Source organism: Heliangelus exortis, chromosome 10 (genome assembly GCF_036169615.1).
Source record: "Heliangelus exortis chromosome 10, bHelExo1.hap1, whole genome shotgun sequence".
NCBI classification, from domain to species: domain Eukaryota; kingdom Metazoa; phylum Chordata; class Aves; order Apodiformes; family Trochilidae; genus Heliangelus; species Heliangelus exortis.
Genome location: NC_092431.1, coordinates 284,389 through 298,693, shown reverse-complemented (window position 1 = coordinate 298,693; position 14,305 = coordinate 284,389). Strand labels below are relative to the sequence as shown.

The window sequence follows — 14,305 nt, the reverse complement described above, 5'->3', positions numbered from 1 at the left end:
TGCCACCGGGTGTGCCTGCACCCACCTGCCAGGACCCCCAGAGCAGCCTGGGGGCACCCTGGGGACAGGGGACACCCTGGGGCAGGGGACACCCAGGGGATGTTCTGAGGACAGGAGCCATCTCGGGGACAGGGGACATTCCAGTGACCGGGGACATCCTGGGGACAGGAGACATCCCCAGGGACAGGGGACACCATGGGGACCCCCAGACCCACGAGCGGGCGGCAGTGCCCTCACTCAAGATGGCGGCGCCGCCCCCCCCCTGCTCCCCCTGTGCCCTCACTCAAGATGGCGGCGGCCTAACGGGCGTCACGGGCCGGGCGGAAGTGCAGGCAGGGCGCAGGCAGGGGCTGCGGTACCGGCAGTGCCCGGTTCGGCCCGTCCCGACACCATGGACTGCTACACGGCCAACTGGAACCCGCTGGGCGAGGAGACCTTCTACCGGTGAGGAGAACCGGGACCGTGCCCGGTACAGGCTCAGGGGCAGCTCCTCCCCGGTCCTGGGGCCGAGCGGAGGCCCTGGAGATGCTCGGGGGGATTTCGGGGGGTCCCGGGGCTGTCTGGGGGGTGTCGGGGCTGCAGGAACTATCACCTGCAGGAAGTTCGAGCTGTACGCCATGGAGTGGAACCTGAAGGAGGAGCTGCGGGACTGCCTGCTGGCTGCTGCCCCGTACGGGGGGCCCATCGGTAAGGCTGCACCCCCAGACCCCCGGGAGGCAGGAGCCACGGACAGGGGCTGTCCTGGACCCCCGTGTGATGGTGGAGTGGCTGCAGCTCAGGCTGTCCCACCCCGTCCCGTCGCACCTCACCCCACCACATCCCATCCCATCCCATCCCATCCCATCCCATCCCATCCCATCCCATCCCATCCCATCCCATCCCATCCCACAGCTCTGCTGAAGAACAACTCCCGGAAGGAGAAATCCCCCAACACCCGCCCACTGCTGGAGATCTACTCAGCCTCGGGGCTTCTCCTGGCCAGCCTCCCGGTGAGCTGCTCCCTGGAGAGCAGGGAGAATGGGACAGGAGGGGATGGGAACCCCAGGAGGATCCTCCTGTCCCCACCATCCATGTGGGGTGGACACGGAGCCGTGAGGACATGAAGGGACAGGGAGAGCTGCTCTGGCCACGGGGCAGCTGGTGGCATCAGAGCTGCAGGCACCCAGCCCTGGCTGTTGGCTTCATGTGTGTGTCCTGGAGGGACATCTGCAGGGCTGGGGGGGCTGGAGCTGAGCAACCCCAGCTCCTGGGAGTCTCCTGCTCACGTGTCTCCTGCTCGTGCAGTGGAAGAGTGGCCAACTGGTGCAGCTGGGCTGGACGGCCAGCGAGGACCTGCTGTGCATCCAGGAGGATGGCACTGTCCTCGTCTACAACCTCTTCTGCGAGTTCAAGCGTCACTTCAGCATGGGCAACGTGAGCGTGGGGGCACGCGGGGCACCCCGGGGTGGGTGTGGGGGATGGGGAAACGCTGTGGGGCCTCCCTGAGCCTCCTTGTGTCCCAGGAGGTGCTGCAGAACCACGTGCTGGAGGCGAAGGTTTTCCACACGGAGTATGGCACTGGTGTGGCCATCCTGACCGGGGCACACCGCATCTCCCTGGCCACCAACATCGAGGACCTGAAGCTGCGCAGGATGCCCGAGGTCCCTGGTGCGTGTGTCCCCCCCTTGTCCCCAGCTCCTGATGGGCACAGGGTCCTGACGCTGGTGTCCCCCAGGTCTGCAGAAGCCCCCGTCCTGCTGGGCCGTGCTGTCCCAGGACAGGGTCACCATCGTCCTGCTGGCGGTGGGACAGGACCTCTACCTCCTGGACAACACCTCCTGCTCCCTCGTGGTGAGTGTCCCTGGGGAGTGGGGTGCTCTGCAGCCCCCCACATCTGCATCCCCATGGGATGCTCTCCAGCTCCTGCTGGCAGGTCCTAATGTCCCAGTCACAGAACCCCAGACTGGTTTGGGTTGGAAGGGACCTGCAAGCTCATCCAGTGCCAACCCCTCTGGATGGGCAGGGACACCTCCCACAGCCTGGGCTGAGACGCTGCCAGGGAGGGGGCACGGGGTCCCCTGGGGTGTCTGCACCCCCCCTGGCAGGTCCTTCTCCCTGCTGTGCCAGGGGTTGGTAGGCACCACAGGGACATCTGTCCCCATCCTGGGCTGGGGGTCATCCAGCAGGCACAGGCTGGGGAGGGGACACACCTTGTGCAGGATTGGCACTGGGGTGCAGCACGTCCCGTGCCCCCCAGCTGTGCCCCTCTCCTCTCCCTGCCCCAGACCCCCCCTGGGATGAGCCCCTCGGCGGGTGCCTACCTGCAGATGGCAGTGTCCTTCAACTACCGCTGCCTGGCCCTCTTCACTGACACCGGATACATCTGGATGGGCCTGGCCACGCTGAAGGTCAGCAGCCCCCTCCCCTCCCCTGCTCAGGGCACTGGGGTGTCTGCCCCTGGCAGAGGGATCCAGCAGGGTGGAGGGGCCACGGGGGGTGCCCTCGGGGTCCCCATGGATTCGGGTCTGCAGGTTGGCCTCGGGCATCTGTGTCTCTGTCCTCAGGAGATTCACCCTCACCTGATATTTCTGTCCCAGACGTGCCTCTCTGCTGGCCTCACACCTCCCTTGCCCTCCCCACCACTAGTTACTCTTTCCCTGTCTGTTCTCTTCCCCACACACGACGGTTCCAGCAGTATTTTGGGGCTGGTGTCAGCCCCAAACCCCACCCTGTTGCTGGTGGGGTCCCAGGGGCACAGGGGCCTTGTGACTCAACCCTGGGGATGTCCCCAGCTCGTGGGACTCATGCTGGTGAGGTGCTGGTTGCCCTCCATGCCCCCCAGGACTGCTCCTTCTCCCTTTACCTTCCCTCTGGGCCTCAGTTGAGTACAAGCAGCTTCTTGCCCTGCACACAGCGATGGAGGAACCTTCCTCCTCCTGGGTTTCAGTGCTCCAGCACCCTCAGCCCTGGAGAAGGGGCTGGGGATGTCCCCCTGACCTGGCTCTCTCCTCCAAGGAGAAGGTCTGTGAGTTCACCAGCAGCATCCGATCTCCCCCCAGACAGATGGTTTGGTGAGTGGTCTCCCTGCCCTCAGCTCTGTCCCCACCTGTTCCCAGATCCTCTGGCAGGGTCTGCTGGGCTCTGCACCCACTGCCAGGGACAAGTGGGGTCCTCTGATGTCCCCGCTCCGTGCCTGGGTGCCGGGTTCCTGGCAGGTGCATGCGTCCCCGGAGCCGGCAGCGTGCCGTGGTGGTGGCCTGGGACCGGCAGCTGATGGTGGTAGGGAACTGCTCAGAGTGCATCCAGTATCCTTTGGGGAGAGGGGAGATCATTTTGGAAGGCCAACCCAAACTGCAGACCCTCCTCAGGCTGCCCCTGCCCAGAGGGTGGGCAAGGAGGGGTCCAGGAACAGCAGCAGCCCCTGGCCCAGGCTGTCCCGAGGAGCTGTGGCTGCCCCATCCCTGGCAGTGTTGAAGGTCAGGTTGGATGGGGCTTGGAAAGGGGGTCCCGGGAGTCTGGGGGGTCACTCTGTGGCATTGCCGGGCTGCACCCGGAGCTGCTTTAGTCCCAGGAGCCCTTAGCAGAGCCCAGGTTTGTCCTGGATGAGGATTCCCTCCTGGTGCCTGAGCTGGATGGGGTCCGGATCTTGTCCCGCTCCTCCCACGAGTTCCTGCAGGAGATCCCAGAGCCCAGCCAGGAGATCTTCAGGATCGCCTCCATGGCCCCGGGGGCCCTCCTGCTGGAGGCACAGAAGGAGTACGAGGTAGGGGCACTGCCCCCGCTCCCACCCTCCCCTGGGAGGTTGGGGTGGCCCCCGTGCTGCCACCCTCCCCCTGTGGCAATGGGAAGGGGGGTGTGGGGGGCGATGGGTCCGTGTGAGCACCCCCTGGGCTGCACCCCCTGCAGAAGGAGAGCCAGAAGGCAGACGAGTACCTGCGGGAGATCAAGGAGCAGAAGCTGCTGCCCGAGGCAGTCAGGCAGTGCATCGAGGCTGCGGGCTACGAGCACGAGCCTGACACCCAGAAATCACTGCTGAGGGTGAGTGGGGTGCAGGGGGGGGCTGTGGGTCCCCCCAAAAGCTGCTCCCTCCCACCTCATCCCCCACACCTCCCCCCGCAGGCAGCCTCCTTTGGGAAGTGCTTCCTGGACAAGTTCCCCCCTGAGAGCTTCGTCAAGATGTGCCAGGACCTGCGGGTGCTCAACGCCATCCGGGACTACCAGATCGGGGTGCCCCTCACCTTCACCCAGTATCCTCCCTGGGACCCTGGGGGGGTGGGGTGGCCCTGGCAGGGGAGCTGGGGGGGCTTTGGGGGCCCAGTGTGCGTTGCCTGTGCTCCGGGGGGGGATTCTGCTGTCCCTTGACCGTCCCCACAGATACAAGCGTCTCACCATCGAGGTCCTGCTGGACAGGTGAGTGTCCGTGGCAGCATCACCTCCCACCCCCTCCCTCCCACCCTCCCTGGGCGCTGGGGGGGCTCAGGGTGTCCCCGTGCCCCCCAGGTTGGTCCTGCGGCGCCTCTACCCCCTGGCCATCCGGATCTGTCAGTACCTGCGCCTCGCGGAGGTCCAGGGCGTCAGCCGCATCCTGGCCCACTGGGCCTGCTACAAGGTGAGGGGCAGCTCAGGGGGGCTCTGCCTGGGGCTGGGGGCTCTGCTGGGACCTCCCTGCTCTCTCCCTCCCTCCCCAGGTGCAGCAGAAGGACAAGTCAGACGAGGAGGTGGCCCAAGCCATCAACCAGAAGCTGGGAGACACTCCGGGCATATCCTACTCAGAGATCGCCGCCCGGGCTTACGACTGCGGCAGGACGGAGCTGGCCATCAAGGTCTGGTGGCTGCAGGGGGGTGTGGGGTGGCCCAGGGGGTCCCAGGGGGTGGCCACACGCTGATGGACCCTCCTGCAGCTGCTGGAGTACGAGCCACGCTCCGGGGAGCAGGTCCCACTGCTGCTGAAGATGAAGCGCAGCAAGCTGGCCCTCAGCAAAGCCATCGAGAGCGGGGACACCGACCTGGGTGAGGGGCAGGGCTGGGCAGAGGGGCCCCCCCGGGGACAGGGACATGTCTGTCTGTCTGTCTGTCTGTCTGCCTGTCTGTCTGTCTGTCTATGTGTCCCCTCCCTGAACCCCACTGTCCCCCCAGTCTACACCGTCGTGCTCCACCTGAAGAACGAGCTGAACCGCGGCACCTTCTTCATGACCCTGCAGAACCAACCCGTGGCCCTGAGCCTCTACCGACAGGTGGGGACTGTCACCACCTCCCCCAGGACACACCCTGGTGGCTGTCCCCAGGCCCCCTGACCCCCTCCCTCCCCAGTTCTGCAAGCACCAGGAGCGGGAGACGCTGAAGGACCTGTACAACCAGGATGACAACCACCAGGAGCTCGGCAACTTCCATGTCCACTCCAGCTACTCAGAGAAGGTTGGTGCTTGGTGGTGCTCAGAGGGGGAGGGCTGCCTTCTCCATGTCAGCCTCGTGAGCCTGGTGGCACGTGAGACCTCTCTGGGGATCGTGGTGGGTTCCAGGGACTTGCTTGTGAGGGAGGAAGATGAGGAAGAGTGGAGGATATTGGGCAAGGACTCAGTGAAGCAGGAACGAAGCTGGTGATGGCCGTGGCTGATGCTGTGCCAGGTCATGGGCAACCCTTCCAGCTCTTCTGGGAACTGAGGGACAGGGAAGTCCATCCAGATGGTGATGGTGACCCTACCACTGGAGATGGTCCTAAGGGACATGGGGGCACTTCCAGGGGAGAGGGGACCCTTGGAGATGCTCCCAAGGAGGAGGGAACTGGGACTGGATGTGTCCCCAAGTCATGAGAGACCCTCTGGAGACCTCAAGAGAGATGAAAGGGACCTGGAGGGGCAAACCCGAGGGAGATGGGACACCCTCCTGCCCCGCGGGGGAGGTCTGAGGGTGCTGCCCCCTCCCCACAGCATGGTGTCCCTGCTCTGTCCCCAGCGCATCGAAGGACGAGTTGGGGCTCTGCAGAATGCCCTGGATGAGTTCTACAAAGCCAAGAACGAGTTTGCTGCCAAGGTGAGGGGGCCAGGAGGTGTCTGGTGGCACCGCTGCTGGGATGGGGACAGGGACCCCTCAGGCCATGTCTCTGCTCCCCAGGCCACTGAGGATCAGATCAAACTCCTGCGGCTCCAGAGGCACCTCCAGGAGGACCTGAACAGACCCTACCTGGACCTCTCCCTGCATGACACCGTCTCCAACCTGATCCTGGAGGGACACCACAAGAGAGCTGAGCAGCTCTACCGGGACTTCAAGATCCCCGACAAGAGGTGGGTGCTTGGGGAGGGGGCAGCGGGATCACCCCAGGCCAGGGGGCTCCATCAGCTGGAGGAGCCATCCCCGACCCCTGTGCCCAGGTACTGGTGGCTGAAGATCAGTGCCCTGGCCACCCGCGGGGACTGGGAGGAGATGGAGAAGTTCTCCAGGAGCAAGAAGTCTCCTATCGGGTACTTGGTAAGGGGGGGTCCAGCCCTGCCCTGGGGACAGGGGATGGAGCTGGGGGGGTCACCCAGCAGCCACCCCCCCCTGCCCTCCCACCCCTTCCCTGCCCTCCCCAGCCCTTCGTGGAGATCTCAGTGAAGCACCACAACCGCTACGAGGCCAAAAAATACGCCCCCCGTGTGCCCCCCGAGCAGCGTGTCAAGGCCTTTGTCCTGGTGGGGTACGGCAGATGGGGGGCTAGGGGGGACCCCTGGGGGGACCCCTGCGGGCTCTGGGTCCTTCTCTTCCATGGCCGGGGGGGCTGAAGGGGAAGCGGGTGTACGGGAGACCCCAGGAGCCCTGGGGGAGCCCTGGGGGGTTGGTGTCTCCAGGACCATGGGGGCAGGGGGATGGGGACAGTGCCCCCCCAGTGCCCCCCAGTGCCCCCTCTCTGCCACAGGGACCTGGACCAGGCTGCTGACGCTGCCATCGAGCACAGGAACGAGGCTGAGATGAGTTTGGTTCTCTCCAAGTGCACGGTCGGTACCGACACCGCCGTGGCCGAGAAACTGAACCGGGCCCGGGCCCAGCTCCTCAAGAAGTGACACCCACCCCCCCGGGACCCCCCACTGCCGGGGTCACTCCTGTGCCCCCCGCTTGCTGGGGGTGCCTGGGGACAAGGGCTGTGGGGCAGATGTTCTCCCTCACCAGCTGGGGAGCGCAGCACTGGGACCCCCGCTGTGCCTCTGGGACCCCCCCCGAGTGTCTGCAGGACCCCCACCCCGCTGGGGGCCAGGGGGGCCCCCCCCTCTTACCCTGTGCCCCCCCTCCCTTCCTTTACAATAAAGCCAAGAGCTCAGTGTCTGACTGCTGCTGAGAAATGCTCAGCACCCCAGGGACCCCCCCAGCTTGCTCAGCACCCCCCTGGGGAATTGGGGGTCTCCAGATGTGCCCCTCAGGGCAGGGGCCCCTGGGGGGGCTGTGGGAGGGGTGTCAGAGGCGGCTCTGGAGCTCTGGCAGGGGGGGTCCTGGGGGAGGCTGCGGGGGGGGGGCAGGATCGCAACCCTGGTCCGCCTGGCCGCCAGGGGGCGCTGCAAGGGAAGGCTGTGCCGCCTCCGCGGGCCATTGTGGGGCGGCAAGATGGCGGCGCTCGGCGTGGGGAGGGTGGCGGTGAGGGGGGGCTGGGTGTGGGTCGAGGGGGTCGTTGCGGGGTTAGGGGGTCCCGCGGGACGGGGGGGCCATTCCGGGACAGAGCGCGGGGTGTGGGGATGAGAGGTGTGGGTGGGCAGGGGCTCAGTGTGGGCTGGGGGGGTCAGGGCTGGGAAGGTCAGAGCGGGCTGGGGGGGTCAGAGCGGGCTGAGGGGCTGTGGGGGGGCGGTCAGGCTGAGTTGGGGGTGTCGGTGTGTTTTGGGACAGTCTGAGCAGGGGCCCAGGGAGGGGGTCCAGGGGAGAGGGCTCCGTCTGGACTGGGGGGTCTGATCCAGACTCGGGGGGGTCAGTCAGGGAAGGGGGGTGCTGGGGGGGGACAGACACAGGGGTTTAGTCTGGACGGGGGGTGTTGGGGAGCGGTCTGGGTTGGGAGGGGGCGTCTGACCCCCCCCGCTGCCTCCACCCCAGGGTCTCCTGCGCACCCAGAGCCTCGGGACATGGAGGGGGCTGAGGGGCTCTGCTGCCCTCCAGCAGATGCCACGGGCCAAGGTGAGAGTGGGGTCCCGGCAGCCCCCAGCAGTCTCTGCAGGGGGGAGCCGGGGGTGGGCAGGGGGGGCCCGGGCAGTGGGGTCCAAGCTGTGGTCTGTGGGGCAGCAGGGGCTGAGGGTGGGAAGTGCCCAGGCAGGGTTGGGGCTGGCAGGATGGGTGCTGCTGTTATCTGAGACTCCCCGGGGAGGGCTCAGTGCCAGGGAGGCTCTGTCCCTGTGCCCTTGAGCCCCTCTGAGCTGCTGTGCCCTTTCTCAGCTGCTGGGCAGCAGGGGGGGTGTTTGCCCCGGGACTGACACCCGGCTGGTAAAAGTGACAATTGGTGAGTGACTCCTCCAGCTCACAAATTCTCTTTTCTCAGTCACCACCCTGTGCTTCCTGGCACTGCCCCATCTCCATTTCAGGGGTTCTGGTGTAGTTGCTGCTTGGTAACTCCTGTTTTTTTTGTCCAATTAAAGTGGTTTGGTCTCTGGCTGTGCCCACCTGGCAGTCCCCCAGACCCCTTCTGTGAAGGTTACTGCCTGGAGCTGTGCAGGGGGCTCAGGGAGGTGGGGGCTGTGTGAAAGGACGAGGCAGCAGAAGGTGGGCAGCTTGGATTGGGGGTGGGGCAGCTCCTGAATTCTCTTTGGGGATGATTCTGTGTCCAGGATTAAAAAACCAAACAGAAAACCTCACTCAATAAAAATCCATGAGGTAACAGTGCCAAGAGGGGGGAGAGACAGAGGCAGGGGGCTCAGGGGGTGCTGGGGAGGTGGGACAAGGCCAGTGGTGCTGCTGGGGTCTGACCCCCCTGCCCCCTCCCTCCCTGCAGTCAGAGAACGCCCGCTCAGAGGGCACCTTCCAGGTGACAATGCTGCCTGGGGACGGGGTGGGCCCCGAGCTCATGAACTCTGTCAAGGAGGTCTTCAAGGTACTGGTGGCTCCTGGTGACGTGGGGGTGGTGGAGGGGGGGGGACAGTGACCCAGAGGCTGCTGTGGGTGCAGAGACCCCGGGTGAGGAGCAGAGGCTGTGGGAGCAGCAGCAGCTCCTGAGGGTTCATTGAATCCCAGATGGTTTGGGTGGGAAAAGCCCTTTGGGATCATGGAATCCAAACTGCCCAGGACACCCCCTCCATGTCCCTCATCCCCACATCCCCAGGGCTCTGAAACCCCTCCAGGGATGATGGGGACTCCAGCCCTGCCCTGGGCAGCCTGGGCCAGGCCCTGACAACCCTTTCCAGGGAGAAATTGTTCCCCAGCTCCAACCTAAACCTCCCCTGGCACCACTTGAGTTGTGCCAAAAGTTCCTCTCGTCCCATCCCTTGTTCCTTGGGAGCAGAGCCCGGCCCCCCCTGGCTCCAACCTCCTCTCAGGGGGTTGCAGAGAGCCAGAAGGTCTCCCCTCAGCCTCCTCTGCTCCAGGATCAGCACCCCCAGGGCCCTCACAAGTTCTCCAGCCCCTTCCCCAGCTCCATTCCCTTCTCTGGACACTCTCCAGCCCTCAGTCTCCTCCTTCTGCCCCCAAACTGCCCCCAGGATTGGGGGTGCAGACCCCGCTGTGGTGCTGGTGGCCCCCTGGGCTCCCATCCACCCACTCTGGCCTGGTTCCCTCTCATGGTTGGTGCAGCCCCCCAGCCCTGTCCCTGCTCTGAGCCATGCCTGTCCCTGTGTCCCTGTCCCTGTGTCCCTGTCCCTGTGTCCCTGTCAGGCTGGCAATGTCCCAGTGGTGTTTGATGAGCATCACCTCAGTGAGGTGCAGAACACAGCATCAGAGGAGAAGCTGGACCAGGTGCTGGACTCCATGAAGGAAAGCAAAGTGGCTCTGATTGGTAAGGGCCATGGGCAGCCTGAGGGCTTCCAGAGGGTGGGAATCCCCGTGGATGGGGGTCCTAGAGAGGGAAACCTGCTGGCTTGGAGCTGAGCTGCACATGGCAGTGTCTGGTTCACCAGGGGTGTCCCAGGGGAGGTCACTTCAGGTGGTACCAAGTAACCTGGAGGGTGTTTCCAGCTGATTAGTTTGAAATCAGATCTGCTGTGGCCCCGAGATCCAGAGGGTCCCCTCGGGGTCCTCACAGTGTCCCCAGGGGCTGAGGGGCCCATCAGGGTCCCACCCAGCAGGGATCCATCCCCCCCCTTGGCCAAGGCCCCAGTGCAGCCCCTCCACCCCCTGCCCCTTCCCCTGGGCTCAGCTCAGGTCCCTCAGTGCCCCCACTCCCCCTCACTGCTGCTTCCCACAGGGAAGATCCACACCCCCATGGAGTTCAAGGGGGACCTGACCTCCTATGACATGCGGCTGAGGTGAGACCCCTGCCCACCCCCCAGGGTGCTCAGGGAAGGGAAGGGTCCCCTGGGACAGTCCCTGGGCAGGAGCTGCCCCTGGGGGGTGGGAGAGGGACAGAGGGGGCTGGGAGGGGGACAGAGGGGAGATCAGTCCCCAGGGAAGGGGGAAGGAGTGGGAGCATGAGGGGGGGCTGGGAGGGGTTCCTGAGGGGAGAGGTGAGGGGGGTGCAGGGACAGACAGGGGGAGGGAGGGGGCACTGAGAGACTGACTGACAGGTACATGGGTGTATGGAGTGAGGGGCTGCCCTGCTGCATCCCTGCTGCTGTCACCCTGTCTGTCCCTCCTGCTGTCACCCTGTCCCTCCTGCTGTCACCCTGTCTGTCCCTAATGCTGTCACCCTGTCTGTCCCTCCTGCTGTCACCCTGTCCCTCCTGCTGTCACCCTGTCTGTCCCTAATGCTGTCACCCTGTCTGTCCCTCCTGCTGTCACCCTGTCCCTCCTGCTGTCACCCTGTCTGTCCCTAATGCTGTCACCCTGCCCCTGCTGCCCCCCAGGCGCAAGCTGGACCTCTTTGCCAACGTGGTGCATGTGAAGAGTTTGCCAGGGTACCAGACCCGGCACAACAACCTGGACCTGGTGATCATCCGGGAGCAGACAGAGGGGGAGTACAGCTCCCTGGAACACGAGGTACTGGGGGTCCCCCAGCCCGGGGGTCACTGCTGGGGGTCACTGATGGCCTCGGGGAGACCTTCCCAGGCTGTGCGGCCTCTGGTGCTGCTGGGGACACCTCCCTGCACCCCCACCTGGGGACACCTCCCTGCACCCCATCGGGGCTGCTGAGCAGAGCTGAGGGGCAGCAGTGACCCCCCGGGTGACAGGGAGGGGATGGGGGGGTTTGGGTGACCCAGAGACAGAAAAACCCCACAGGTGGGGGGGTTGGGTCAGGCTGTCAGGAAGGGAGGAGGGGATTGAAGAGCCTCTCGGTGGGTGGGGAGTGACCCAGCGTCCTCCTCTCTGTCCCCAGGAGCGTGGGGTGGGTGGTGGGTGCAGGGTGAGGGCTGCTGACCCCCTGTGCCCCACAGAGTGCCAAGGGGGTCATCGAGTGCCTGAAGATCATCACCAGGGCCAAGTCCCAGCGCATCGCCAAGTTCGCCTTCGACTTCGCCACCAAGAAGGGACGTTCCAAGGTGACAGCAGTGCACAAAGCCAACATCATGTGAGTGCCCCACAGAGCACCTCCAGACCCCCCAGCACTGACAGGCTGGCTCCAGAGGGCACAGGGTGCTGAGGGCTGTGTCCCAGGGGCTGTAGGGCAGCCCTGCTGAGCCCTCCTGGCTCCCCATGGGCCCCCATTCCACCCTGGGGGGCTGTGGGGTGTTGAGGGGTCTCCTGCCTTCCCCTGCCCTGTGCTGTAACTGCTGCCCTGCAAACCTCCTGATGTGTTTCTTGTCCCTCAGGAAACTGGGTGATGGGCTCTTCCTGCAGTGCTGTAAGGAGGTGGCAGAGCTGTACCCCAAAATCAAATTTGACACAATGATCATTGACAACTGCTGCATGCAGGTGAGGAGCAGAGTCCCTTGTATGGCATAAATTACATGCACAACCAAAAATTCACCTAATTGTGAATTATTGTCCCTGCCCCACCACTGCCGTGCCCACCCAGCACAGGCAGGAACCTCTGAGAGCCACAAAGAGTGTCACCCATGAAGGCTGTGACACTGCAGGTGTGGGGCTGAGCTCCTGAAATGTGCCTGGGGGTGTTGGTCAAGCCTGAGCCTGAACATGAGGCAGTGTGTGCCCAGGTGGCCAAGAAGGCCACCATCATCCTGGCCTGCATCAGCACTGGGGTGGCTACCAGGGATTGTGTCCTGTGCAGCTCTGGGGTCCCCAGCAGCAGCAGGACACGGAGCTGTTGGAGTGAGGCTGCAGGAGGCCCTGGAGGTGCTGGGGGGGCTGGAGCAGCTCTGAGCCAGGCTGAGAGTTGGGGGTGTTCAGCAGGGGTGGCACTGGGGGAGCTCTGAGGTCCCTGCAGCCCAACCCACGCTGTGATTCCATGATTCTCCACCCCTGGCAGCTGGTGCAGAACCCCTACCAGTTCGATGTCCTGGTGATGCCCAACCTCTACGGGAACATCGTGGACAACCTGGCAGCCGGGCTGGTGGGTGGTGCCGGGGTGGTTCCCGGGGAGAGCTACAGCGCCGAGTACGCCGTCTTCGAGATGGTGAGGAGCTTCAGCCCCCCCGCCCCGTCCTGAGCCCCCCCAGGCCCCCCCAGCTGATCGGGGGCTCTGGGGTGGGACAGGACCCATCTCAGGAGGCTCTCTCCCCCCGCAGGGCGCCCGGCACCCCTTTGCCCAGGCTGTGGGCAGGAACATCGCCAACCCCACGGCCATGCTGCTGTCAGCAGCCAACATGCTGCGGCACCTCAAGTAGGTGCTCTGTGGGGCAGGGGGTTTGGGGGGCACCGGGCCCCGTGCAGAGGCCCTGACCCCCCCTTTGTGCTCCCCAGCCTGGAATTTCACTCCAACATGGTGGCAGACGCGGTGAAGAAGGTGATCAAGGTTGGAAAAGTGAGTGTGGGGCCGGGCCCGTGTGTGCCAGCGGCTCCTCCCGGCGCAGACCCCTCTGCCCTGGTCTTGGGGGTCACTCCTGTCGTGCTGCTTGGTGGCTTAGGGACAGTCTGGGGGACACCACCCAGCCCGGTGGGGGGGACCCCCGCCCTCCCCTCCCGCAGCCGTTTATCTCCGTTCACCTCCACGTTTCTCCCCTGTTTCTCCCCTTCCCTGTGTTGGATTTTTAGGTTCGGACACGGGACTTGGGCGGTTACTCCACCACCTCTGACTTCGTCAAGTCCGTGATTGACAACCTGCACCCCCACTATGCTGCCTAGGACTGCCCCCCCCGGCCCCCAGCCCCAGCTCTGGGGGCTGCACCCTGCAGCAGCTGCCCCGTAGCTTCACAGACACTCCCACCCCCCCCCACAACCCCACCACGCCCCCCAGATTCCCCCCCCCCCCCCTTTCCCCAGCCAGTGAGGAGGAGGAAGGTGGCCTTCCTCCTGCCCCCCCCCCCCCAGGGGCTGCTGGTGGCACCGAGGGCCGTGTCCCCCCCCTTGACTTCAGGGCAGCTCGGGGGTGACTACAGCCTTTCCCCCCTCCTGCAGAGCCTTTAGCAGTTAACGGGACCATTGCAGGATGGGGAGGGGGCTGCCCATGTGTCCCCACCCCCAGTGGCATCTGAGCAGAGCCCCCCCACACCCCTACAGCTGGCAGAACTCAGGGGTTTGAGCCCCCACCCACCCCCAGAACTCCCCGGGGAGCTGGGGACCAGCAGCAGAATGGGGCTGAGCTCCCCCCGTTTGGTGGGAGGGAGCTCTGGGGACTCTGATGAGACCAAGGAAGTGTTTGGCGGGACCAGGGAGCCCCTTGGTGGCCCCACAGCCACCCAGCTCTGGCTGGAGGTGGCTGATCCGCGGTGCTTTGTGTTCCTTCTGCAAATAAAAGGGTCCAACGCCCCCACCCCACTGCAGGTGCTGTTCCCCCCAGCCCCCAGCTTGTCCGGAGCCCCGCGGTGCCCCGGGGCAGGTTAAGGGGGGGCTCAGGGCTTTGCCCCCCTGCCAGCCACTCACTGTCCCCTCAGGAATGGCTCCAGAACCCCCCGGATGCAGCACCCAGCACGGGGCAGGGGTCCCACTGCGCTGTGGAAGGTCCCTGCCGTGTCGCAGACCCCCCCCCCCCAGCCACCCCCCCACTCACCTCCCCTCTCCTTACAGGTGCGCACACCCGACATGGGGGGCTACGCCACGTCCCTGGAGTTCACCCAAGCCGTGATCGCCGCCCTGGACGTGTAGGGCCCCCGGCCCCACTCCCCCCCCCCCCGATAATTTATTGCTTCCCAATAAACGTGGCCTTGGCAGCGCGGGGGCTCCAGCGTCTCCTCAG

At 65.3% G+C, this 14,305-nt stretch overlaps 2 protein-coding genes across 3 annotated transcripts; both read left to right on the top strand.

Annotated features, from left to right (window-relative positions):
• The first annotated feature begins 286 nt into the window (after positions 1-286).
• Positions 287-7,276, top strand: VPS16 (VPS16 core subunit of CORVET and HOPS complexes). Its single transcript, XM_071753037.1, has 23 exons — positions 287-444; positions 599-687; positions 892-989; positions 1,285-1,413; positions 1,503-1,647; positions 1,715-1,830; positions 2,265-2,387; positions 2,995-3,050; positions 3,195-3,284; positions 3,571-3,742; positions 3,886-4,017; positions 4,099-4,226; positions 4,354-4,389; positions 4,480-4,588; positions 4,668-4,802; positions 4,881-4,989; positions 5,116-5,213; positions 5,290-5,394; positions 5,932-6,009; positions 6,091-6,260; positions 6,348-6,444; positions 6,549-6,652; positions 6,872-7,276. Exons 1-23 carry the CDS (start codon positions 392-394, stop codon positions 7,014-7,016), a joined length of 2,517 nt encoding a protein of 838 aa, XP_071609138.1. The 5' UTR covers positions 287-391; the 3' UTR covers positions 7,017-7,276.
• A 190-nt stretch (positions 7,277-7,466) lies between these two features.
• IDH3B (isocitrate dehydrogenase (NAD(+)) 3 non-catalytic subunit beta) lies at positions 7,467-14,282 on the top strand. Of its 2 annotated transcripts, XM_071753068.1 has the most exons (13): positions 7,467-7,581; positions 8,029-8,109; positions 8,918-9,016; positions 9,793-9,913; positions 10,322-10,382; positions 10,920-11,052; positions 11,448-11,581; positions 11,823-11,925; positions 12,440-12,586; positions 12,699-12,793; positions 12,874-12,934; positions 13,165-13,214; positions 14,137-14,282. In XM_071753068.1, exons 1-13 carry the CDS (start codon positions 7,552-7,554, stop codon positions 14,192-14,194), a joined length of 1,173 nt encoding a protein of 390 aa, XP_071609169.1. In that variant the 5' UTR covers positions 7,467-7,551; the 3' UTR covers positions 14,195-14,282. The 2 variants fall into 2 exon arrangements, with proteins under 2 accessions (XP_071609169.1, XP_071609170.1); XM_071753069.1 differs by lacking the exon at positions 13,165-13,214.
• Positions 14,283-14,305: the final 23 nt, after the last annotated feature.